Source organism: Protopterus annectens, chromosome 8.part1, assembly GCF_019279795.1.
Source record: "Protopterus annectens isolate FY-2018-M chromosome 8.part1, PAN1.0, whole genome shotgun sequence".
NCBI lineage: Eukaryota > Metazoa > Chordata > Ceratodontiformes > Protopteridae > Protopterus > Protopterus annectens.
In genome coordinates this window covers 483,588,946-483,616,935 of record NC_056742.1, presented here as the reverse complement: position 1 = coordinate 483,616,935, position 27,990 = coordinate 483,588,946, and the positions used below count along the sequence as shown (strand labels likewise).

Below are 27,990 nucleotides of genomic sequence, written 5' to 3'. Positions count from 1 at the left end.
CATGTCTACGTATGACAGACCCTGTAACAGCAGCTCTACATGAGGCCTCTAAAGCATCAAAACCACATTGCAAGGTATGTTTACCCACTTGCACTGCACTATGCAACAAATCCTGCAACTCTTTTAAATCTGGTTGCTCAGGTTGTATAATTTTGCTTTTCAACTCCGATAATAAAAACTGTTGATACTTTAACATATGGAACTGACTAATGCCCTCATGGTTAAAGTGGCTGAGGTATACACCTTTTTCCCCCACCTTTCTAAAGCTCTGGAAACTCTCTCTGAAGGTAATGAGTTTTTAGCAGTAGAGGCCTTAATTCCCTTGGGACCCTGTGAAATAGTTTCTGGGTCAGCAGTATGGCTTTTGTATAGGAACTGGTGTGAATCTGGAACCCGGTAATACCTGTCAGGTTTAACAGGAGCCGGAGGTAAAGAATCTGGGTTGAGGCTGGCTTCTGTGTACACATCATCTAATATATCTAAGACAGGAGGGATAGCCAGAGGCCTATGCTGAGGGAGCAAGAGAAAATCCCTGAGCCTTTTCTTGGAATCTGAGTAGTCTTGGCCTTCCCAGTGAAAGTGTTCCCTCAAAGTATGTAGGGTTTCCCCAAAAGAGTAATCCTCAGGGGGGAGACCGAGGGAATAGACTCCTCTGCATCAGAGTCTTCAAAAGGAGAATATGTATATTCCTGGTCCTCAGAATGTTCAGAGGTAATAGAGGCTTGATCTGAGGAAGGGTAGTCTTCCTCTAATCTGGGCCTTTTGTCCGAGGGGGGTTGAGAACCTCTGATAAGAGTAATCAAATCCTCAGCCATTTTGAGCATCTGTTTTTTAGGCATAGGGCCTTGAGAGGGGGTCTGTGGCCCTTGTTTTTTAGTTTTCATGGCTGCTTTAGATTTTGTGAAAGCCTTAATGGAGAAGGAGGAAGGCCTGAAGACACCTTGAGAAATGGCAGGCCTGTCTAAACTCTGGGTTTCCCCGCCAAAAGTGGCGTCGGTATCTGTAGTCGGAGTGAGTGCTGAGGAGCCTGCGACCTAGGGCACAGAAGACACCGGTAATGAAGTGTCATCGGTAGTCAGGGGCTGCGTAGGCGCCTCGCTGAGAACCGGAGAACCGGTAGTCGGCCTTAGCGTGGTGTCAGTAGAAGTCGAGGACCTCGTATGTCGGTCCTTATCCTTGCGTCTTTTACCCAAAACTGGAGTCAATAACGTAATTAAATTTTTTACCAAAATAGTGATGGGCGAACTCCGCCCGACGCTTAATAGTGCGTTTGTTGAATCTAGCACAAAAACGGCAGGCCGAGACGTCGTGGTCTGGGCCTAAGCAAGGAATACAGAAAGAGTGGAAATCCTTATGCGGTATTTGCTTCCCACATGAAATGCAATTATTAACTTTGTCTGACATCGGTCTGAGGCAAGAAAAGTTTCCCCAACGGCTTTCAAGAAGACTTCGGCCGAAATATTTTCGTAAATCTCAGGAGCTGGCCAACCGGCACTTGCGAACTGCTTCTGCTTCGGGCACCGCGCAGCAAGAAAGACTGAAGAAGATGGCGTCGGCTGGCTCTTTTATACCCCTGCCGCACTGACGTCAGGGAAGAAGCGACGACAACCGACGCCGGACCTAGACTTTGGAATTCGGCCAACCGAGGACCCGCCTGATGGCAGGATAACCCATCTGTTATGACTGCAGCTGTATGCACGATGAACATCTATGGTAGTCACAGCTGCTTCCTAGGATGAAGAGCCTTACTACATACATCTCTGCCCTCTTGCTGTCATTTCTTTCTTTCCTAAAAGGCTTTCCTACTTTTGGGTGGTTTCCTTTGCCTTGCCTCAGCCAGAAAGGCCCTTGTTCAGAAGAGCTTTTCCTGTTATACTAGAGTATGAGAGGACGGAACATGTGTTGACAAATTCCACGGTCTTCTCTTTCTCCTTCAGCTTTTTAAAAATACTGTCATCTTGAGATCCAAAGAGCAGCATTCTATTAAGAGCAGAACTGACCAGCTACATTTTAACATCTCCATAGAGTTAAGAAAATCAAACCTTGTGTCTGTGAGGTAAGCACCTTAACCATTACTGACCAAACTGCAGAAGTGTGCGAAACAAATACTCCACAATAAAACCACTGGTATATTGATGCTGTAGAAAATGGTGGTAGTCCACAAAGTAAAGCAAAAAAAGTTTATTGTCAGACAATAGAAAGCTCTGGGGAGGTAGAAGGAACAGAGGGCGGCTGCAAGGAAAAAGTCTCCAGAAACCCACGGAGAATAGCCCTTGCAAACCCAGTTCTGGACTTAGAAATACAGTCCAACTTGTAATGTTTGGAAGTATGCACAGAAGACCAAGTAGCAGCATGGAGTTAGTAGCCAAACCCTTAAAGAAAGCCCCCTAGGAAGCTACATTCCTAGTTGAATGAGTTCTGACAGAAGTAGCCAAAGACTTAACATGCAAATCACAGCAAAAGACAATAGCTTTAGAAATGCAAGAAGAGATGGTTTGTTTAGAAACGGGTAAACCCAGAGCCCTGGGATGAAAGGACATAAAAAAGCTGACCTGACTTCCTAATAGCTTTAGTCTTGTCCAACCAAGTAACATCTAAGTTGCTTGTGTACATCTAATGTATGTAAAATTCTTTCACTAGAGGACTGAGGAGAAGGGAAGAAGGTAGGCAGTTGGACAGATTAAGAGACGAGTCATTCACTACCTTAGACATAAAAGGATTACTTCGCATGGAAACCTCTGTCCTTGTGGAAAACCAAAAAAGGTGAAGATGTCATCAAGGCCTGTAACTGAAAGACACTCCTAGAAGCAGTCAAGGCAACCAAGAGCACAGTTTTCCAGGTGAAAAACTCAAGCGAAGCAAAACCTGCGGGCTCAAAGGGAGGCAGAGTCAGCTTTTCCAGGGCATAATTAAGGTCTCAAGGGGGGGGGGGTCCTTGGGGGCTTACTATGTAGGACGCCTTTAAGAAAAAGCTTCTATCTGGAAGCTAAAGGAGGTGACAACGACAGACGAGCAAAAAAAAAAAAAAAGCAGAACAGCCACTTTTTAGAAGGTCACACAGGTAGGAAAGCAGAGCAGGAATGTTCACAGTAAATGGATTTAAATTTCTTTTAAGACACCAGACAGAAAATCTTTTCCATTTGGAAATATAAAATTTTCTTGTATTGGGTTTCCTGGCCTCCTGCAAAAACCCATGCACATCCCGAGAATAAAGGTACCTGAAAGGGATCAGAAGTTGATTGCCCACAGGGTCAGCTGTAATGCTGACAGCTGTGGGTGAATTAGAGATCTCTTGTCCTGTGCGAGTAGATCTGTCTGGCGATGCAACGTGTGCTGATGGCCCTTGGCTAACTGCAGAAGAGGAGGGAACCAATGCTGTCTTGGCCAAAAGGGAGTAAACAACAAGATTTTCAGTTTGTCCTGCCGAATCTTCAGCACGACTTTCTGTATGAGAGGGAAGGGGAGGGGAGGGGAATCCATAAAGAAATATCCGCTTCCATGAGAAAGAAAGGGCGTCCACCTTCCAAGCCAGAGGATGTGGGATCCTGGCACAAAAGACAGGAAGCTGATTTTCAGTTTGTCCTGCCGAATCTTCAGCACGACTTTCTGTATGAGAGGGAAGGGGAGGGGAATCCATAAAGAAATATCCGCTTCCATGAGAAAGAAATGGCGCCCACCTTCCAAGCCAGAGGATGTGGGATCCTGGCACAAAAGACAGGAAGCTGTTTGTTCTAAGGGGAGACAAACAAATCCAGATGCGGAGTACCCCACCAATGAATGTACCATAGGACAGTGATGTCTCTATAGTTTTCAGAGGACCTGGTTGAAAAAGAAGGTGGAAATTCTGCAAAGCTAAGATCAGAGCCCTCATTTCCTTGATGCTGATGTGCTCTCTCTGCTGAGACAGAGACCAAAGAGCCTGAACTTTCCTGGAAGCAAAGGTCACCCCCCCCCACCCCAGCCCATGTCTGAAGCACTGGTGAAGAGTTGTTGAGAAGGCTGGGGCAGAAGAAGAGAAAGACCTGGATTCAAATACAACTGCTGAATCCACCAAAGGAGCTCTGACTTCAGACATGGAAGAAGTGGAATCATGGCATCTAGTGGATGAGCATGCTGGGACCAAGTAGTCTTCACAAACCACTGAAATTTCCTCATGTGGCGTTTTGCAAAGGGCAGCACAGAAATTGTGGAAAGCCATGAATCCTAGGAGTCTCAGGCGCTCCCTGGCTGAGATGGCTTATAGAGTCAGGAGGGTCTCTAAGAAGTGAATGAGAAATAGAGCCTTGTCTGTTGGTAGAAAGACCATCATCGGGTCTGTCCTGAACCTGCACACCAAGAAAATGTGATCCTGAGACAGAGTCAAACTGGATTTTTTGAAACTGATTAAGTCTAGGTTTTGAAGGAGATGTACGGTCATCTCTAGAGTTAGAGACAAGAGACTGGTGTTGTTTACTAGGAAAAGAAGGTCATCCAGGTAGGGATAAACCTGAATACCCTGGACCCTCAGTAAGGCAAAGGCAGGAGCCCTTGGGGCAGTGGAAAGACCAAAAGGCAAGGAAGAAACTTGAAAGTGCAAAGAACCCACCAAGAAATGTAAAATTTTCTGTGTAGTGGATGGATGGAGATATGCAAGCAGGCATCTTTGAGATCCAGAGAAGCCATGAAGACCTGAGGTGAAACGAGAGGAAAAAGTATCTGCAAGGACAGCATTCGGAAAGAAGATACCTGCAGGAAAGTGTTTAAGTGGGAAAGATCTAGAATTGGTCTCAAAGGACCATCTTTCCTTGGGACCAGAAACATTCTTGAATAAAAACCCTTGCCTCTCTCTCTTCCCAAGGAACATGTTCATGAAGTAACCTTTTTGGATAATGGACAAAACCCAGGCATCCTGAGTGATCTTTGTCCAGGCTGGAAAAAATGGAGAAAGGCCAAGAGTAAGAGGGGCATAACTTGGAAGAGGACCTTGGTTGTCACAGAGAACTGGGTCAGGCCTGAAAGGACTGCTGAGAAGAGGTAACTGAAGATGATGATATTGACTAAGGGGGTCTTCCAGAAGACTTTTTAGACCTGGAAGCAGAAGAAGAAGAAGAAGAAGCTGAATGTGCTGGTTTCCTATCAAAAGATGTTTTGACAGGAAAGTTTCTATGAAATTTAGGGACCGGTGAAACAAAGAGGTATTTAAGGTCTTGGAGTGCCTTTCCTTTCTCTTCCAGAGCCTTAAATAGCTCTGCAGCCACATCTCAACCATCAATGCCTCCTAAGCACGGAGGCAGACACATCAGCTCTAGATGATGCCTCAACACCATCAAAGATGCAGTTAACTGAATGCCCAACAACCTGAGAGGAAGCAGCCAAAAGAGACATGAACTTTTTTTTAAATCTCAGAATCTGGCAGGGAAGATAAGGCCTAAGAAGCTTGAGAAAGCAAAGCTAAGGAGAACCCAGACATGTGTGTCTGGTAATTAATAGCTCTGATAGCTAAAATGGAAGAAATATATACCTTTTTACCCAGTCTCTCAAGAATCTTGATGTCTATCAGATGGAAGAAACTTGGCAGAAGAGGATAAACAAGAAGGACTTATCTGAACCTATGACGATCACTGCTGGATCTGCAGAAGGGCACTTATAGATAAATTTACAATCATTAGGAATCTTATAGAACTTGTCAGGCCTCTGAAGAGCTGGAGTTTGAGATTATGGAGTTTCAGTCGAAGAAGCAAAAGCGTCTAAGAAAGCTAGGAGGACTGGAGGAACTCCAGCGGGTGAGAGAACCTCCATCTGAAGGAGATTATAGTACCTCTTCTGTTCTTCAGAAATCTGGGAACAATCCCATCTGAAGAACTCCCGCATCTTATTAATGGTTTGTCCAAAGGAAATTTCCTCCTGAAGGGAATCTCCTCCATTAGATTCCACCCCAGGAGATGCATATTCCAAAGGTGAAGCAAATTGGGTGGAATATGCCAAAAAAATCATCATCAGAAGAGAAGTCCTCAGAAACAGAATCAGGTACCTAAGGCACAGCAGCCTGAACTGGGGAGTAAGAGAAAAATGGCAGAGGCAAGCAGGTTTCAAGGCCATCAAGGCCTTAACAAGAACATGAGAAAAAGCTTCCCAATCCGACTAAGGAGGACGAATGCTAGGGTGCTTAGTTTTTGCTTCTTCTTAAAATGTCTTTCTGGAAGACGGGACAAAAAAGAGGAACCGACTGCAGACTCAACATAGGAGTCAACTTCCAAATGGTGGTGGAAAAGTTCTGAGGATGGTATGTGCAGAAGTCCTTTTATGGCTGACATTGTCCAAGTAGTCGAGCAATGTCCCACATACCGGCCATAACTTGAATCTTTTGGGTTGAATACAACCCATATATAAAGAACACTGCGACAATGAATAGGAGGATATCTTAATATAGCAACAGCTGAGTTTGCATAACCTCAGAGGAAGTCTGGTAATTTCAACAACAGTCTGTCGCTTATAATAGACTTGATGAACCAATGATAGTGGACACTTCACATACATTAGCCCTCAGATGTACTGCTGCAAAATGCCAGCCTGACAACATAAATTAAGCAAATCATTCTACTTGCCAGACTCTTTACAGAAATAGGCTTACAGTCAAGAAATGTTAATCACCACATGCATTTCTCTTTGCCCCAGACTGGTGCTTCATTGCTTAGAATCCTGGCTCACGGTACCCCCTCAGACTCAAACAACTGCAATTACAGACGTATATGAAGCAATCTTAAGCATATGCAGTAGCACCAGTTTGCAATTCTTAAATTACACCACTGTTGGTGTTATGTCCACCCCATGTCACCAATCATGATCCTCAAATCTCTTCCTCTCAGGTATCAATCAGAGATCCAATGATACCATTCTCTCCATTAGTATAAAGTTATCTGCCTAGCAGCAATATGAACTTCATACATACTATGCTTAACTCATCAGGTCCATAAACAGACCCCAAAGTGCCTCTACTTAGTTTGTCAGTTATCACATCCCCCTACCCATCCAGTAGCAAGCAGTCCCCATCCTCAACCCCAACTTATCTAGCATAAGACAGAGACCAAGCTACTCCCTTCCTGACTAACAATCTCTTTTCAGTGCAAACTTTGATTACAGTACCCCTTGCCCCATATCCACTCACCATAAAAGCATTCAGATCCCCATCACAATTCTTGCAACCAACTTTTCAGCTTAGCAATACCCTGTGCCCCCATCAACAATCATTCTGTAAGAGGCTCAAGTCCTCGCCTCATACTCCACCAGTGCTAGTCAGACCTACAACTATCTACACTCACCACGCTCAAGCTGTAGAGCAGTGATCACCCTTCTCCTCCTTCTTCCGGCTACTCCCGTTAGGGATCGCCACAGCGGATCATCTGTTTCCATTTCTTCCTGTCCTCTGCATCTTGCTCTGTCACACCAACCACCTGCATGTCCTCTCTCCCACATCCATAAACCTTATGTTAGGCCCTCCTCTTTTCCTGTTACCTGGCAACTTCGTCCTTAGCATCTTTTTCCCAATATACTCTGCATCCCTCCTCAGCACATGTCCAAACCAACATAATCTTGCCTCTCTGGCTTTGTCTCCAAACCTTCCAACCTGGACTGACCCTCTAATATACTTATTCCTAATCCTGTCCACCCTAGTCACACCCAATGCAAATCTTAACATCTTTAACTCTGCCACGTCCAGCTCAGACTCCTGCTTTTTTGTCAATGCCACTGTCTCCAACCCATATAACATAGCTGGTCTTACCACCCTCTTGTAGACCTTCCCTTTCACTCTTACTGATACTAGTCGGTCACAAATCACTACTGACACTCTTCTCCACCCACTCCATCCTGCCTGTACTCTCTTCTTCACCTCTCTTCCACACTCAATATTACTCTGAACTGTTGATCCGAAGTATTTAAACTCATCCACCTTCACCACCTTTACTCCCTGCATCCTCACCATTCCTCCAGCCTCCCTCTCATTCACACATACATATTCTGTCTTAGTCCTGCTAACCTTCATTCCTCTTCTCTCTAGAGCAAATCTCATATCTCCACCTCTCCAGGGTCTCCTCCACCTGTTCCCTACTCTCACTACAGATCACAATGTCATCAGCAAACATCATAGTCTACATGGACTCCTGTCTGATCTCGTCTGTCAATCTGTCCATCACCATTGCAAATAAGAAAGGGCTCAGAGCTGATCTTTGATGTAATCCCAACTCCACCTTAAACGCATCCGTCACTCCCACCGCAGACCTCACCGCTGTCACACTACCCTCATACATATCCTGTACTGTTCTTATATACTTCTCTGACACTCCTGACTTCCTCATACAATACCACAACTCCTCTTTAGGCACCCTGTCATATGCTTTCTCCAAGTCCACAGACAAGATGCATCTCCTTCTAACCTTCTCTGTACTTCTCCATCAACACTCTCAGAGCAAACATCACATCTGTAGTGCTCTTTCCTGGCATGAAACCATACTGCTGATCACTAATCATCACCTCCCTTCTTAACCTAGCTTCCACTCTTTCCCATAACTTCATGCTGTGATTGATCAATTTAATCCCTCTGTAGTTACTACAGCTCCGCACATCACCCTTATTCTTAAAAATCGGTACCAAAACACTTGCTCCATTCCTCAGGCATCCTCTCACTTTCCAAGATTTCATTAAATAATCTAGTTAAAAACTCTACTGCCATTTCACCTAAACACCTCCATGCTTCCACAGGTATGTCATCTGGACCAACAGCCTTGCCATTCTTCATCCTCTTCATAGCTATCCTTACTTCCTCCTTGCTAATCCACTGAACTTCATGATTCACTATCTGCACATCATCCAACCTTCTCTCCCTCTCATTCTCTTCATTCATCAGCCTTTCAGAGTACTCTCTTCCATCTGCTCAACACACTCTCCTCACTTGTGAGTATGTTTCCCTCATTATCCTTTATTACCCTTACCTGCTGCACATCTTTACTAGCTCGGTCCCTCTGTCTAGCCAATCGGTACAGGTCCTTTTCTCCCTCCTTAGTGTCCAACCTTTCATACAACTCTTCATAAGCCTTATCCTTAGCCTTCGCCACCTCTCTATTTGCCATGCACCTCATCTCCTTATACTCCTGTCTACTTCATCTCTCTCTGACAATCCCACTTCTTCGCCAACCTCTTTCTCTGTATGCTCTCCTGTACTTCCTCATTCCACCACCAAGTCTCCTTATCCTCCTTCCATTTTCCAGATGTCACACCAAGCACCTTTCTAGCCATCTCCCTTACTAGCTCTGCTGTAGTTATCACCCTAACCACTTATAATACACACTGACAACTCCCAAGAACAAACTCCACCGTCTCCCTAGCCCATGTTTTCTCATGCTGGATAACCCTCACAATGGAATCTTAATGCTAACGAAGCACTTATTTATATGCAAGAATCACAGCTTGAAAGCACTGATGCACGTGGTCAATACTGCATACCACACTGGGTGAGTACCACACTGCTGTCTCAAACTCATTCCCCTCTTTACCTATAAGCCACTGAAACATCCTTAATGCTGCTGGACATGAGCCACAACCCAGACTCCTCCTGTGTATGATTCTCTGCAATATCAGCAACTAATATCAACACGTCTCAAAAACAGCACACTAGCCTGACTCACTCAGTGTCTACTTGTATATTTACAGCAAATGAAGTTAAGATGTACAGCTAAGTGACATTAACTTAACTACATTAACTAATCTAGAATTCAGTCTTGTAATCAACCACTGTAAACACTGTTAAGGAACATGACTGAGCTTTGATGGACAACGTAGCACCAGCACATATGAAGAAGTCATTCACGCATACACACACACACACGCACACACACGCACACACACGCACACACACGCACACACACACACACAAACACACACAAACACACACAAACACACACAAACACACACAAACACACACAAACACACACAAACACACACAAACACACACCTATTTCAGCTGCTATTATCATATGTATACATGAATACTATGTATAAGGCTTCCAGAAACAAGCAGACACGACTCTTACAAACTGGAGAAAACAGCAAGTTGAAAACTAATGGCTTGCTGCAGACTCTGGTCAGAAGCACTAAAATGCATAATGCACCTTCAGCACACTAACTAAAAAAAGAACTAAAATCTCCTTACTAAAAATTAAAAAGGTTTTCCAGGCTGGTTACAGTGCACCACAGTTTCTGTTAAACTAGTTAAAACATGACGCCTAAAAGAAAGACAAATGCTTACAAACTGCAACCATTTTCGTGATTTTTTTTTCAAACTAAGAGGACATATGCAGCCAGCATATATTAAACTGATTTAAAATATACCCATACAGATAGGACAAAAGCCGTTACTTGGTAAAACTCTACCAATTTCCTAAAAATCCAATGTAGGAATAGGGTTTAATATGGGCCCTTTGCCTTTTTTTTTATTTTCATAAATCAAATGCAATAATCATACAAAAAACTTAAAACTGCTACAATGTGCATGTAAATCCACCCTCCCACACAGCTCCAACAATGACGACCTTAAAGATCACACCCAAAACTGCAAAATGACAGTTTATTTCTGTATTAAAAAAATGTTTGTGTTTACCAAGATGAACACAAACCCATTTTTGTACAAAAACAAAAGGCCATTTCACACCCATTTATTAACAAAACATTTTTAAAAATTGCTTCCAAACATTGACAAATTAAATTAATGAGCTGTGTTTACGGCATCAATACACGAGTGGGCTGGAGGTGTTTACGTCACTTTGGGTTCCAATTGTATTGGATTACCATAGTTAAGCAACTGTAAATTAAATTTAACAGTTTGGCAATTAGACAATTAACAAGTAGGGAAAAAACTAGAATGAAGTTTGCTAGACAATTTGTTGTTAAATCATGAAATAAACTGCTACTATCTCTTAAAGAACTTCAACTTGAGTCCTTTAGGACAGCGTTAAGATTGCTAGGTAGGTCAATGAACATTCATTTTTGCTGGAATCGGCGTTTTGATATGACCTATGGGTCATAACAGACTAGAACGAGGCCTTCTAAACGAAGTCAATTGGCAGTAACCCAGTAACAAAGAAATAAATAAAGCTATTGATTTAATCAGGCCTATGCTCTCTTGTGACTCCCCAAAAGAAGCACTCACAGCTCTATATGTTGGCTTGTTAATTCAAAAATACACAAGTAAGCTAAGATGACATAAAAGAACAAGCATGAAGAAAATGTACTGCCAAACAGAAGAAAAACGTCTTGCAAAAGTAATCATTTGGTCAGTCCTAACAATAAGCCACAAAAATGCTGTATACCAGAACAAACAGCTGTCAATAATAAGATGACGGATTTTCTTCAGACTAGAAACACATGCAAATATTCACTTACCCTATTTTTGCTTTTTCTTTTGATTTGGATGATGAAACAATTTTAGCCTTTTTACTTTCTTTGTCTTTTGGTTTATATTTTAGTTTTCTTCCTCGCTTTTCTTCTTTTCTCTCTCCTGAAACATTAGGGAATGTTTCAGGACTAAGTACCCTTGGAATGTTCCTCTCCCCCCGTTCCTTGGCTTTCGCTATTGCCTCCGATATAATTCGATTAGCCTTTTCTTGTTTACTTTCTATTTCCAATTTCTTCTTCTGCCTCCTTTCTGACATGGCCTTCACCTGGGTATTCTGCTGTTTCGACTGCACCCCTGAACCATCAGTGGTCTTACCAGGAGGCTAGAAGGAAAAAAAATAATTCAAAATGATAATGCTGACCCTGTCAGATTTTACATTTACTCATTTTTTCACCACCTAAAAAAATCACAGACTCCAAGTGAACCTCCAACGTTGCAAATCAGACATATGTAAAAAACAAACAGTAGGTTAATACAAAGACAAATCAAGTGTCTGCAATCAAATGGTAACACAAAGTCATAATTACTTGAATTTGTACTCCCACGTATCAAAACAGAATCCCTACCTTTGTGTAAAACATCTAACAGATTTAACCGAGAGAAAATTTAGCTCAAAACATTTTATGGCACATTCAATCCCACCACAATTTAAGCCAAAGTCAGCTGGAAAGCAGTAAAAACAAGACATCACATTGAACATTGTGCAGAGTAAATGCCAAGTTCCGAGTCTGTAGAACTGTGGAACTATCAGTGTTATTTGTTACAATGTTCAAAAGGAGCTAAAGTCAGGCTTTCCAACATAACATAAGCCTCTTGGGAGACCTTTGATTCTATTAGGAAAGTCTTCACAGATGGATGCAACCTGTGAGAAAATTGGCAAACAAGAAAAAATGGAAGTCACAAACTTAGTATAACTACCAATTTGGATGAGGTGGTCTATCCCCATTAACCAGCATGGCTGAAACCATAGACCTTCAGTCAGTTCAGCCTCTAATACAATCCCAGGCTACAACTCCAACACCTCCCTTTTACCCACAATGCTCTGCCAACTAGCTTCATCAACAGATTTTGTGCGCGCCACTTGATAGCAAATCACAACAGCAAATCACCACCACCAATAACCTTGCCACACTATATCTGCCATAAGTCAGAGTGGTGGGTAGGTTGATTATGTAACTTTCTTATCAGACATAAACAGCTCTACCTTCATCAATCAGTAGGACAGATTTCGAAGCCTATCCTCTTGGGTGATCTTCACAGGAACATACCGTGGATGACTGTGACTCTGAAGGATGACCATCACAAAGAGATCTCATCCAGGTTGCAGCGTCTTGTAAAAGTATTCAATGAAGCCCATACAGCAGCAGCTGCTCAAATATCACCTAATGCATTTCTGAAAACTGCAAAACGCATACAAATGGTCTAGCTGAGTGTGCTACAAGTACAGCAGGCAATGTTTTATTATTGTTTTCATACCATTTCTTATTTATTGATTGTTTTTATTTACTGGAATAGTCCAACTAGGCATAAGACCCACTTTCAGAGGAGGCCTGAGAATAAAGGCTCCAATGTGCAAACAACAATAACAGACAAAACTAACACTAACATTTGAAAGACATTATAAAACTGTCTTTACAATTTTAAAGAGAGGGAAAACTGCATTTCAAATTTAATAAACTATCTAGCCAGCCATACTGTTGCTATTTTCAACAGAAAGCAATAAGTCTCAAAAGAGGTACAATTGTGAGAGAGCTAAAGTTGAGGAATAGAATACAAGAGTAGTTGAGGGTGGAATAAAACAAAATGTGGGGAAAGAGTGAGGTACAGTACAAACAGGAGGAGGACATGGAGAGAGTAGAGCAGTCGTGAGGTTGTAGGAGGAGACGGAGGACATGGAGAGAGTTGAGCAACCATGAGTTTGTAGGAGGAAGATGTGGAGAGTTGAGCAGTCATGAGGTTGAAGACTAGCAGTGTGCTAATCTGCTGGAGCACACCTGCAGAGTCAGGAACTGAGTGAGACTTTAGCTGTAGTCTGAGCAGCTTAGTATCCAGTCCTGTCTTAATATTAGGGGGATGGAGTTCCAGGTTTTTGACACTTGATGGGAATGTGTGGCTGTACAAAATTGACTACAGATGGACAGTCATGTGGTTTGTTTATTAGATTGTGGATAATACAGAATTAGGCACATGCGAGTTGGTGAGGTACTTCAAGCCTCTGGAGGTGTCGGAGGGCCAAACAGTAATGTTACCCACGGGGGAAGCTGGCTGCAAATTTTGTGACCTTGTTGCAGCACTGCTCGAGTTTGTTTAGTTGAGTTATCTGAATGCTTATCAGCACTGGTGCTACAGAGGAAAGTAGGTAGTAAGAGCGAAGTGGTAATATGACATCTTGCATTGTTAGACAGATAAGGGTTTGCCCTATACAGACGGTGCTTCTTTTTGGTGATTTTTTTTTTTTTCACTGTATGTTGAATGTGAAAGTCAAGCTTTAGGTCTTCATCTATGGAAACCTCTAGTAGTTTAGCTTGTGTGACAAGTTCTACTGTGTTACTGTTGGAAGAGGTAATAGTGAAGGATGCTTTCTTTATTGTGTTGTTTTTCGAGTGAAGCAAATTAATTTTGTTTTCTGGTTTAGGAATAGCTGGGAGGTAGGTAGCATGCAGTTTTCTATAGAAGTGAATGATTCCTCGGTCAGTTTTTGTAATGAATCAAAGTTATTTGCTGAGCAGATAGAATAAAGTACAGTTTTGTACCTACCATAAATGTAGATGTTCGAGTGCTAATACAGCTGCAGTCATAACAGATACCGGGTTCTCCTGCTGTCAGGCGGGTCTTCGGTCGGCCGAATTCCAAAGTCTAGGTCCGGCGTCGGTTGTCGTCGCTTCTTCCCTGACGTCAGTGCGACAGGGGTATAAAAGAACCAGCCGACGCCATTTTCTTCAGTTTTTCTTGCCCCAGATGTCAGGTACCCCCAGAAGTAAGGCAATACATAAATTTGTGTAATAATGCAGTGCAATATAATCAAAATAACAGTAGTTGCAAGCAAATACATCATAAATGAATACCCCAATCAGGTTGTATGAGGATGTGTTAGCCTATAGGCCTGTCCCAAGAGGGGAAGGAGGGAGGGAAACCTGGACTGCAGCTGTATTAGCACTCGACCATCTACATTTATGGTAGGTACAAAAAGTACAGTTTTGTACCTACCATAAATGTAGATGTTCGAAGATCCACATTGCTGCAGTCCTTACACTTGGGTAGTCCGCTGTCCTCGGTCGGCCCGAATATCAAAGTATAAGGCTGACGTCGGTCAGGGCGCATTTGACTGACGTCAGGACGTCAGGGTACAAATGCGCATGACCGACATCATATCCTCAGTCTTTTCTTGCCCCAGATGTCAGAAGACCCTAAAAATAAAGGTCAAAACCAAAAGACAGCAAACAACCAACCAACCACCCTTGCACTAACTATATGTACAATATATACAATATACACAATATGTACAACCCAACCCACACAACCACCTCTAACTACAGAGGGAAGGAGGGAGGTAAATTGGACTGCAGCAATGTGGATCTTGAACATCTACATTTATGGTAGGTACAAAACTGTACTATGTTCTTCATCTCACATTGCTGCAGTCCTTACACTTGGGTAGAATCCCAAAGCAGAGGTAAGGGAGGATGGCTAACTACAAGGAAGCAGGAGCAGCCAAAATGCCCTGCAAAACAGCAGTGGCAAAACCAGCCCTGGACTTAGAGTAAAGTGGCAGGTGATAATGCCTAGAGAAAGTATGCACAGAACTCCAAGTAGCTGCCTCCAAAATATCCTTGGTTGCCACTCCCCTCAAAAAAGCTGTTGAAGTGGCAGTAGCCCTAGTGGAATGAGGCCTAATCCCAGCTGGAATCTCCTTGCCATGATGGGAATAACAGAAAGCAATGCAAAACCCAATCCACTCAGAAATAGTTTGTTTTGACACAGGCTTGCCCTGAGAACTCAAAGCAAAAGAAACAAACAACTGCTGAGACTGCCTGAACCCTTTAGTTCTGTCCAAATAATAACGCAACTGCCTGTGAACATCTAAAGTGTGCAAAATCTTTTCCCCTTTATTTTGGGGATTTGCATAAAAAGTAGGCAAATGAATAGTTTGGTTTAAAGCCACACTAGAAACCACCTTAGGCATAAAGGAAGGATTAGTACGTAATGATACCCTATCCTTATGGAAAATCAAGAAAGGCTCAACCGCCATAAGGGCCTGCAATTCAGACACCCTTCTTGCAGAGGTAATGGCCAATAAAAAAGCAGTATTCCATGATAAATATTTCAACTCAGCAGTAGCTGCAGGCTCAAAAGGTTGTAGAGTGAGTTTCTCCAACACAAAATTGAGATCCCAAGCAGGAGTAGGAGCTTTTAGGTGGGGTCTTATATTCTTTGCCCCTCTAAGAAATTGCTTGAACAAAGGATGAGAAAACAATGGTGGGTCACAATCATAGTGAGCCGAAATTGCTGCAGCATGAACCTTAATAGAAGAGAAACACAAACCTTTGTCCAGTAACTCAGTAAGATATTGAAGAGCCACACTCAAATTAGGCCCAGAAACATCAAAATCTTTTCCTGCACTCCAAAATAAAAATCTCTTCCATTTATCCGCGTACACTTTCCTTGTACTAGGCCTCCTAGCTTCCAAAATAACATTCAAAACTTGCTGAGGAAGTGGAGGCCCACTATGGTTCAAAACAGAATATGCCAGGCTGTTAGGTGCAGAGTGAAGCTTGACATTGAGCAAATGGCTGTCCTCCTGTGACAACAGGTGTGGAATCGAAGGCAAAGGCCATGGAGGCTTCCGTACTAGACTTCTTAGTAATGGGTACCAGTGCTGTCGAGGCCAATCTGGAGCTATTAAAATCATCCTTGGCTTGTCCTGTCTGACCTTCAGAAGTACCTTTGGGAGGAGAGGCAGAGGTGGAAAGGCATACACATGAAGATTGCTCCAATTGAAAGAAAGAGCATCCACTCTCCAAGCTGTGGGATGAAACCTTTTGTGCAAAACTTTGGCAGCTGATGGTTTAGTGGAGAAGCGAACAGATCTATGTCTGGAGTTCCCCATGACACTGTCAATTTCTGAAATACATGAGGATCCAATTTCCACTCGTGGGGATCCATAATTGTCTGCTCAACACATCTGCTAAGGAGTTCTGTGCTCCTGGCAGAAACCTTGCCTGAAGATTGAGCTGTAAACTGAGAGCAGTCTCCCACAAAATCATTGCTTGCCTGCATAGAGGATAAGAATCGTTCCCCTTGCTTGTTGATGTACCACATGACAGTTGTGTTGTCTGTTAGAATCAACACCTGTCCTGGAAGAAGGAATTCCTTGAAAGCTATTAATGCAAACTGGACTGCTAACATCTCCTTCATGTTGATATGTAGATGTTGTAGTCTGACAGGCCACTTGTTTTGTATCCACTTTCCATTTAGATGAGCTCCCCAAGCTTTGTCTGAGGCATCTGTCGTTAAAATCTGACTCGCCTCTGGCCGGGTCACAGAGAGTCCCTTGTTTAGGTGACATTCCTGAGCCCACCACAAAAATTCCTTCTGAATGCAAGGTATTATTTGAATGACAGTGTCCAGATCCTGGCAGTGCTGTGTCCATACATTTCGGAGATACCATTGTAGCTCCCTCATATGCAGTTTGGCATTGGGAAGCACCAGAATACAAGATGCCATGAACCCTAAGGCTTGAAGGACTGTCCTTGCAGTCAGCCCGGACTGATGAGATAGTTGATGGAAGTAAAGGGATAGACTCTTTTGTTTGTCCGGGGTTAAAAAGGCCATCTGGGATGCTGTATTCAGTCTCACACCCAGAAAGCACATGTCTTGAGAGGGTACTAGACTGGACTTTATTTCGTTCACAGAATACCCTAGGCATCTTAGCACTGCTATCACATATTCCAAATGATGAAGAAGCTCTTCCCTTCCTTGAGCCAGAATTAGGCAGTCGTCCAAATAAGGACAGATCTGTATTCCTTTTAGTCTGAAGAAAGCTATCACTGGAGCCAGAACTTTCGTGAACACTCTGGGCGCAGTAGATAAGCCAAAGGGCAATGCAGAGAACTGATAGTGAGAAGTCCCAGCTCGAAAACGCAAATACTTTCTGCAACTGAGTCTGATAGGAACATGAAGGTAAGCCTCCTTGAGATCCAAAGTTACCATCCAATGATCTTTGCCCAGCAGAGGTAAAAGCTGCTGCAACGTCAACATTTTGAACTTGGGAATGTCCAGATAAGTGTTGAGGATAGATAAATCCAAAATTGGTCTCCACGTGTTCCCCTTCTTTGGTACTAGGAACAGGCGAGAATAAAATCCTAGGCCCACTTCTGGCAGAGGGACCGGCTGTATGGCCCCTAGTTGGAGCAACAGAGAAACCTGTTTGTGAGCCTCTATTCTTTGTTGAGGAGGAACGTCTGGCATGCCTTTGAAAGGAGGCAAGGTATGGAAATAAAACCTGTAGCCGTGGTGTATGATATCCAATACCCATTTGTCCTGGGTAATTAAACTCCAATTTTCTTTGAAAAGTGCCAACCTTCCTCCCAAAGGTGCTGCCAGACGAGCAGGCTCTGGCAGCTGAAAAGGTAGGTCATTGGGTCTGTTTACGAAAGGACTGACCCCTGCCCTCACCCGAAGCCTGTGCAGGAGAACTCCCTGTTCTAGGCCTGAAAGAGCCCTGAGCTCTGCCCTTACCACGTCTAGATCTACCCCTAGACTGGGAATCATAAGAAGGATACATCCACCCTTTAGTAGGCCAATTTCTACTAAACTTTGGAGGCTGGACCTGCAAAAAATCTTTAAAAGTCTGCATAGACTTAGCCTTGTCTTCCATTTTCTTTAAAACTGTCTCAACAGGAGGACCAAACAACACGTCAGATTGTAAAGGAGCATCTAAAATCCTTGTTTTAACATGTTCCGACAAATTCTGATCCCTCAGCCAGGCGTGCCTGCGAAGAACTGACCCAGTGGCAGCCACCCTAGACGAGGCCTGTACAGCATCAAAACCACATTGCAAAGAATGCTTACCCACCTGTTCAGAAACATGCACTAAATCTTGCAACTCTTTACAATCAATACCTACTGCCAGAGCATCAACCTTAGACTTCAATAGTGAAAGGAGATAGTTTTGGTATTTCAACATGTGAAACTGGCAATTCAGAGCCCTCATAGCAAGAGTAGAAGAAGTATAAACTTTCTTTCCCCATCTATCCAAGGCCCTAGCCTCCTTGTCTGCAGGAACTGGATTTTTAACAACAGAAGCCTTAACACCTTTAGGCCCCTGGCTAACAGTTTCTGGGTCTGCCCTAGGACTCTTAAAAAGATACTTATGAGCTTCAGGCACCCTGTAATACCTATCCGGCTTAACAGGAGCAGGAGGCAAAGAATCAGGATTAAGAGAAGCCTCTGTAAAAACATCTTCCACTACATGCAAAACAGGAGGTATAGCCAAAGGCCTATGCTGGGGTAAAAACAGAAATTCCCTAAGCCTTTTCCTGGAATCAGAGAAGTCCTGACCTTCCCACTTAAAATGCTCCCTCATGGAATGAAGAGTTTCTGAAAAAGAAAATCCTCAGGAGGAGTAGCAGAAGGAGTAGAATCATCCACATCAGAATCAGAATAAGGAGAGTACTCCTGCAAGTCTTCAGCCGAAGACTCTGAAACATCTGAAGCCTGCTCAAAACCCCCAGCTCAGGCTCCACCCTAGGTCTCTTATCAGGAGGGGCATAGAACCCTAATCAAAGTAATCAAATCTTCTGCCATTTTAAGCATATGCTTCTTGGGCACAGTACCTGAAGAGCTAGGGGTAACACCAACAGAAGCTAAACCTGGCCTGCCCTGGGAGAAGCCTTTGAAACAGAAGGAGAGGGCCTAGCCACCTTAGGAAGGGAGGGAGTATAGTAACCTGAGAAGCCCCCTCAGCCTGACTTGTCTCCTGAGAGGCCACATCTTGCAATAATAAGGTCTCACCCTGGGAAGACAAAGAAACCTCCGGTGGAGCCACCGGCTCCACCGACACCTCTAAAGAACCGCGTCCGGTACAGACGGTTCTTCTAGCCTAGGTTTAACTGCCTTGTCCTTGCGCTTCTTGAAGAAGCGGGCGCCGGAGCATCCGGCGGCATTTTATAGTTGCACCGCTTCCCAAAGACTAACCTTGCACAATCCAACCTTCTCTTTATAGTGCGTTTATTAAATCTAGCACAAGAGCGACAGCCAACAACGTCGTGCTCAGGCCCTAAGCAAGGAATACACAAAGTATGATAATCTCTATGCGGTATCTGTTTCCCACAAGAAATGCAATTATTGACTTTTTCTGACATCCGGTAAATGACTGAGGCAAGAAAAACTAAAATATTCCCCAACGGGGTACTTAGCCAACTTTGAACTCGGTCTGAAACTTCTAAATCGAAAAATCTCAGAACGCCAACCGGCACTTGCAATGCTGCTTCTGCATCGGACCATGCGGCAAAAAAGACTGAGGATATGACGTCGGTCATGCGCATTTGTACCCTGACGTCCTGGCGTCAGTCAAATGCGCCCTGACCGACGTCAGCCTTATACTTTGATATTCGGGCCGACCGAGGACAGCGGACTACCCAAGTGTAAGGACTGCAGCAATGTGAGATGAAGAACATCTGTACTACGTTCATCGTGCATACAGCTGCAGTCATAACAGATGGGTAGATCCCAAAGCTAAGAAAGGGGTGATAGGCACTAGGTGGAACTAGGAGGAGTCAAAATGCCCTGCAAGACTGCAGTGGCAAAGCCTGCTCTAGATTTGGAGTATAATGGTAGGTTGTAGTGCTTGGAGAAGGTATGCACAGAACTCCAAGTGGCTGCTTCCAAAATATCCTTGGTAGGAACTCCTCTGAGGAAGGCTGCAGAGGTGGCTGTGGCCCTGGTGGAATGAGTTCTAATGCCTGTAGGTACAGTTTTGCCATTAAAGGAATAGCAAAAGCGTATGCAGTGGGCTATCCATTTTGAGATTGTCTGTTTGGAAATTGGCTTTCCTTGAGCTCCCACCGCATAGGCCATAAAGAGCTGATCTGATTTTCTGAAAGGCTTTGTTCTGTCCAAATAGTAACGCAGTTGTCTGTGGATGTCCAAGGAATGTAGTAATCTCTCCCCTTTGTTTTGAGGATTAGGATAAAAAGTAGGTAAATGTATGGCCTGACAAAGCTACCCTAGATACCACTTTAGGCATAAAGGACGGGTTGGTTTGTAAGGAAACTCTGTCCTGATGGAAGATGATAAAAGGCTGGACAGCCATGAGAGCCTGTAGTTCTGAAACTCTGCGAGCTGAGGTGATAGCCAGAAGGAAAGCTGTTTTCCAGGACAAATATTGCAAATCTGATGAGGCAGCTGGCTCAAAGGGAGGCAAGGTCAGTTTTTCCAGAATGAAATTAAGATCCCAAGCAGGTATTGGTTGTTTCCTTGGAGGTCTTAGATTCTTAGCCCCTCTGAGGAACTGTCTTAAGAGAGGGTGAGAGAATAAAGGTGGATCAGTGTTGTATTCTGCAGAAATGGCTGAGGCATGGATTTTGATGGAGGGGAAAGAAAGTCCACTGCTTAGCAGTTCAGCCAAATATTGTAGTATTTGAGGTAAATTCAGTTTTCCAGGATCCTGGCCCTTTTTCTCATTCCAGACACAAAAACGTTTCCATTTTGCGGAGTAAGCTTTTCTAGTTGATGGCCTTCTGGCCTCCAAAATGACATCCTGCACCTCCTTGGAGAGTAGGGCTTGTTGTGATGCTAAGGAATCTTCCATGCGGCTAGATTGAGTGTTTTTAGCTGGCTGTGAAGAGTTTTGAAGCTGTGCTGAGTCAGGAGAAGAGGCATTAGAGGTAGGGTCCATGGTGGGGAATGCGTCAGGCTCCTCAGGAGTGGGTACCAGTGTTGCCTTGGCCAGTCCGGAGCAATGAGAATCATCTTTGGTCTGTCTGCTCTGGTTTTCAACAGAACTTTGGGCAGCAGAGGAAGAGGTGGGAAGGCATAAACTGTCATTGATGTCCAACTGAAAGAGAGAGCGTCCACTCTCCAGGCCTTTGGATGGAAGATCCTTGAGCAGAATTTTGTCAATTGATGATTTTTGTGGGAGGCAAAGAGATCTATGTCTGGCCTTCCCCATTCTTGGATTATTTCTGTAAAAACATTTGGATGCAATTTCCATTCGTGTGGATCTGTCATATTCCTGCTTAGGTTGTCTGCCAGCGTGTTTTCTTTGCCTGGCAAGTACTGTGCTTGTAGTTCCATTTGTAAGTCCATGGCCTTGTTCCAAAGTGACATGGCCAGTCTGCATAGGGGGTAAGAATGTGTTCCTCCCTGTTTGTTTATGTACCACATAACTGTGGTGTTGTCCGTTCTTATCAATAGTTGACCTGGTTGTAGAAGGTCCTTGAAAGCTATAATAACATTTATTACTGCTAGCATTTCTTTTTGATTGATGTGAAGGTGCTTTTCTTTTTGGGAGCATTTGCCCTGAATGCACCGATCTGTCATGTGCGCCCCCCAGGCGTAGTCCGAGGCGTCTGTTGTGATGACTTGATTTGCTTGAGGCTTGCTGAATGGAAGACCTGTGTTTGTTTGACATGCTTGAGCCCACCACAGAAATTCCTTTTGCAGACATGGAATTAGTGGTATTATTGTTTCCAAACTGTGGCTGTGTTGAGACCATATGTTTTTCAGGTACCATTGTAGTTTCCTCATATGCAGCTTTGAACATGGGATTAGTAAGATGCAAGATGCCATGAATCCCAGAGCCTGCAGGATTTTCCTTGCAGTCAGCCTGGTGCAATTTGCTAGTGTTCTGAAGTATTGAATTAGTTGCCCCTGCTTCTCTGGCGTGAGGTAGGCCATCTGGGTGTTTGTGTCCAAATTGGCACCCAGGAAAATTATCTTCCGAGAGGGTATTAGCCTTGATTTCTTTTTGTTGACTGTGTATCCCAGAGAGTTCAACAACATTATTACATAAGCCAGATGTTTCAGAAGAATGTGCTTGCTGTCCGCTTGAATCAGGCAGTCGTCCAAATAGGGGTATATGTGTATCCCTTGAAGTCTGCAGTAGGCAATTACTGATGCCTGGCATTTCGTGAATACTCTGGGCGCAGTAGATAAGCCAAACGGCAATGCAGAGAATTGATAATGGGTTGAACCTGCAAGAAATCTGAGGTACCTTCTGCAATTTTGTCTGATTGGGACATGCAGGTATGCCTCCTTGAGGTCCAATGTTACCAGCCAAGACTCCTTGCCCAGCATGGGAAGAAGTTGCTGTAGAGTGAGCATCTTGAATTTTAGTGCAGTAGAAATGTGTTTAGGATGGATAGGTCCAAAATAGGTCTCCAATCTTTTCCCTTCCTTGGCACCAGAAATAGCCTGGAATAAAAACCTTGACCTTGTTCGTGCACAGGTACCTCTTGAATAGCTTTCATGTTTATGAGATCTGTAATTTGCCTTTGTGCCTCTGCCCTTTGATTGTGTGGCAGGTTTGGCATGCCTCTCATTTTTGGAAGGGTGTGAAAATGGAATTTGTAGCCTCTGCTTATAATGTCCAGGATCCATATGTCCTTTGTGACAATATGCCAATTTTTTGAAAATAATGCCAGCTTTCCTCCTAAGGGGGCTGCCATTTGAGACTTGGTTGGCATGCAAAGGGGAAGTCATTGGGTTTGCTTTCTGAAAGATTGCGAGTTATCCTCACCACCTCTTTGTGCAGGAGCTTGCCATTGTCTGCCTCTAAACGATCCTTGTGATTGTCCTCTGCCCCTCGGGCGCCTGTATCTGCCTCTTTGGGGTCTGTCCGTGGCAGGAAAGGACCAGTTTTTGGAAGGCCAATTTCTACTAAAACGTGGGGGTTGTACCTGTAGAAATTCTTTCACAGTTTGCATTGATTTAGCCTTTTCCTCCATTTTCCTTAACACCTCCTCAGCATTAGCACCAAATAGTACATCCTTTTGAAGAGGGGCGTCTAGTAATTTTGCTTTGACATGATCAGGCAAGGCTTATTCCTTGAGCCAGGCATGCCTACATATGACTGATCCTGTAACAGCAGCTCTACATGAGACCTCTAGAGCATCAAAACCACATTGTAAGGTATGCTTACCCACTTGTTCTGCACTATGCATCAAATCCTGCAACTCCTTCAAGTCTGGTTGTTCAGGTTGTGACATTTTACTTTTCAATTGTGATAACAAAAACTATTGGTATTTTAGCATATGAAACTGACAGTTTAAGGCCCTCATGGATAAGGTAGCCGAGTATATACCTTTTTTCCCCACCTTTCTAAGGATCTGGAGTCTCTCTCGGAAGGTAGTGGGTTTTTAGCAATGGAGGCCTTAACTCCCTTGGGGCCCTGTGAAATGGTTTCTGGGTCAGCAGCATGGCTTTTGTATAGAAATTGGTGCGAGTCAGGAACCCTGTAGTACCTGTCAGGCTTAACTGGGGCTGGAGGTAGAGAGTCCGGGTTAAGGCAAGCCTCTGAGTAAACATCATCTAGGATGTCCAAGACAGGAGGTATAGCCAGAGGCCTGTGCTGAGGTAGCAAGAGAAATTCCCTGAGTCTTTTCTTGGAATCTGAATAATCTTGGCCTTCCCAGTGGAAGTGTTCCCTTAAGGTATGCAAAGTTTCCCCAAATGAGTAATCCTCGGGGGGGGGCAGAAGGGATGGACTCCTCTGCATTGGAGGCTTTAATTCCCTTGGAGCCCTGTGAGATAGTTTCTGGGTCAGCCGCATGGCTTTTGTATAAAAATTGGTGTGAGTCAGGAACCCGGTAGTACCTGTCAGGCTTGTCTGGGGCTGGAGGTAAAGAGTCTGGGTTAAGGCAGGCCTCCGAATACACATCATCTAGTATGTCTAAGACAGGAGGTATAGTCAGAGGCCTGTGCTGAGGTAGCTAGAGAAAATCCCTAAGCCTTTCCTTGGAGTCTGAGTACTCTTGACCTTCCCAGTGGAAGTGTTCCCTCAAGGTATGCAAGGTTTCCCCAAATGAGTAATCCTCTGGGGGGGAGACAGAGGGAATGGACTCCTCTGCATCAGAGTCTTCAAAAGGGGAGTAAGAATGTTCCTGATCATCAGAATGCTCTGAAATAATGGAGCCCTGATCAGAGGAGGGGAATCTTCCTCCACTCTGGGCCTTTTGTCCGGTGGGGGCTGAGAACCTCTGATAAGAGTAATTAAATCCTCAGCCATTTTAAGCATCTGTTTCTTAGGCATGGGGCCTGGAGATGGGCCCTGTGTAGCTGGTCTCTTAGAGTGCATGGTTGCTTTAGACTTTGTGAAAGCCTTGATGGAGAAAGAAGAGGAAGGTCTGAAGACACCTTGAGTGGAGGTGGACCTGTCCACATTCTGAGTTTCAACGCCAAGAGTGGCTTCGGTATCTGTAGTCGGGGTGTGGGCCAAGAAGCCTGCGACCTCGGGCACAGGAGACACCGTCAAAGAAGTGTCGTCGGTAGTCAGGGGCTGCGTAGGCGCCTCGCTGAGAACCGGACCACGTGTAGTCGGCTTTGGCGTGGTGTCGGTAGAGGCCATGGACCTCGTGTGTCGGTCCTTGTCTTTGCGTTTTTTAGACAAAACCGGAGTCGGAGTATCCGACATAGTATAGTTAAATGCTTTTCCAAAATAATGCTGGGCGAACTCCGCCCGACGCTTAATAGTGCGTTTGTTGAATGTAGCACAAAAGCGACAGACCGAGACGTCATGGTCTGGGCCTAAACAAGGTATACAGAGGGAATGGAAATCCTTATGCGGTATTTGCTTCCCACAAGAAATACAATTATTAACTTTGTCTGACATCGGTCTGAGGCAAGAAAAGTTTCCCCAACGGGGTACTTAGCTTTTAAGAAGACTTCAGTTTCCAAATTTTCGTAATCTCAGCAGCTGGCCGACCGGCACTTGTGAACTGCTTCTGCTTCGGGCACCGCGCGGCAAGAAAGACTGAAGAAAATGGCGTCGGCTGGTTCTTTTATAACCCTGTCGCACTGACGTCAGGGAAGAAGCGACGACAACCGACGCCGGACCTAGACTTTGGAATTCGGCCGACCGAGGACCCGCCTGACGGCAGGAGAACCCATCTGTTATGACTGCAGCTGTATGCACGATGAACATCCTGTATACTGTACCAAAGTAGCATTCTTACAGGCTAGACAGAGCCTAGTACAGATCTTTGTGGGACACCAACTTCAACAGGGAGAGAGGATGAGATGTCAATGAGCCAGTTTACTACCTGGAGTCTATTAGGTTCATAGGTTCATAGGTTCATACTAGGCTATCTGCCCTAGGGCATTTATAAGCCTAGCCAGAATGTGTTTGGCTTTCACCACCCATTTTAAATTTATTTTGCTATGCCCTTTTTCGAGGTTAGTATACTATGCCTCTATCTAACAGTGACACAGAAGTGATACCCGGGGTAAACCTACGATCTCCCATCCACTCATCAAGATTCCTCTTGAAGAGAGTCAATGAGGGACTCTGCCTAACCTGGACTGGGATTTTATTCCAGAGTGAAGGGAGCCTCTGGGTTATGAATCTGTCCCTCCAGCATGTCCTATTTATTTCAGTGCTAAGGTTCAAGTCTCTCGAGCGCGTAGCTCGATGGGATTTGGATTTTCTGAGGTGCAGCATGTCCATTAATTCCGGGCTGGACATGGCTTTATACGTCAGGCACAGATCTCCTCTGAACAGGCGGTATGCCACTGAGTAGAGCTGGAGTTTCTTTAAGCGGGCAGCATATGGCATCTGTTTGAGCCCTTTGATCCTCTTGGTGAGGTACTTTTGGGGTCTTTCCAGTTGCTGCAGGTGTCTGGTAAGGTACATCCCAAAAGGGGCATTGTACTCAATTATGGGCCTGATGAGGGATGAGTAAAGAGGCACGATGACCTCCCCTGATCTAGATGTGAATCCCTTCATGATTAGGTGGGCTATATAAAATGTTTTTCTAACCACTTTGGCCACGTGGTTGTCAAATGAGAGATTGCTATCAACTTGGGTCCCCAGGTCCCTAATTACTTCTTCTGTACTTAATGGATTTCCACCTATGTGGTAATTTGTGGGCACTTTGTGTTTGCCAAAGGGATGACTATACACTTTTTGGCATTTAGCTTGAGGCCATGGCTCTGGCACCAGTTGTCTGTTTCTATGAGGCCCTTTTGGAGGATGCTTGTGTCGGCTGCAGAGTCGATTATGGCACCCAGTTTGCAGTCATCTGCGAACTTGATCAGCCACAGTCCTTCCGTGTTGGCCTGTACCTCTGAGAAATATATACCGAACAAGAGAGGTCCCAGGACTGAGCCTTGTGGGACACCACTTGTAACTGGTTTGGAGTCTGACATGGCTCCAGCAATTCTAACCATGTGGGTTCTGTCCTTGAGCCAGTTTGCAATCCATCTAGTGACATAGGGGTTTATATTTAAGCTGGTGAGCTTATCTATAATGCCCGAGTGGGGTATTGTATCGAAGGCTTTGCGAGGTCCAGGTAGGCTGTGTGGACCACCTTCCCTCGTCAATGGCCTTGGTGACTGTTTCAAAGAAATCAACCAGGTTTAAGAGGCAGGATCTGCCCTTAACAAAGCCGAACTGGGTAGGATCCAGTGTTTGTAGGTCCCCAATATCTTTATTTATGAGGTCCATGATGATCCTTTCCATAGCTTTGCAGACCAAGCTAGTCAGGCTTATGGGGCGATAGTTTCCAGGATCCGTTGAGACACCACCTTTATGGAGAGGGACCACTGTTGCTGCACGCCACTCTTTGGGCACATATCCTGTAGTAAGGCTGAGATTGAACAGTAGTTTTATGTTTGGGTTTAGCTCTTCTTTGAGTTCATGTAGGACGCAGCCGGGACACCATCTGGTCCTATTGATGCTGTGTTTTTGCTTTGGAGAGGGCGGCTCTTACCTGAGCATCTGAGATGTCAGGGGCAGCACTCTGCTGGGATAGATATTTGCCCTTTGGTGGGGAGGGAGAAGTTTGCGCTGAACCTGTCAGCTAGGATGTTGGCAATGTCTGTGGGTTCGGTGTATTTTTGTCATTTTGGACTAATTCTGAGCATATCTGGGAATTACCACCCAGGTTCCTAACATAACTAAAGAAAGCCTTGTGATTATCCTTAGTGTCCTGTGCAATTTTTCTCTCGAAGCTGGCCTTAGACAATTTTATGTGTGCCCGTAGTTTTTTGATAATACTGATCAGTGATGCCTTCCCTTTTGGGATTTTGCTTTATCATTTAGTAGCTTCCTCCTTCTATTGTATAGTTTGTTTATGGCTGGGGTCCACCAGACAGGAAGTCTGCCTTTGGAGGATTGGGTCTTGGTTTTATTTGGGATCGCATGATCCATGCATTCCTGAAGGTGTTCATAGAATGCGTTTATAAAGGATTCTGCGGTCCGGGCTGTATTTTCCACAGGCCCGGGGGCTTTGAAGGATTCCACCTCAGTTTTGAGGAGTGTAAAATTTGCTTTAGAGAAGTTTTTCACTGTGGTTTTCTGGGCAGGGGGTGGGGTCGGGATGTGAATATCCAGTGAGATTAGTTTA

General features: G+C 44.3%; 1 protein-coding gene across 1 annotated transcript in view; it reads right to left on the bottom strand.

Annotated features, from left to right (window-relative positions):
* CHD9 (chromodomain helicase DNA binding protein 9) overlaps positions 1–27,990 on the bottom strand; it is a 2,842,495-nt gene that overhangs the window by 2,110,547 nt on the left and 703,958 nt on the right. The window contains exon 3 of the mRNA XM_044082017.1: positions 11,413–11,747. Within this exon, the coding sequence (XP_043937952.1) occupies positions 11,413–11,747 (335 nt within the window). The remainder of the gene's footprint in view (positions 1–11,412; positions 11,748–27,990) is intronic.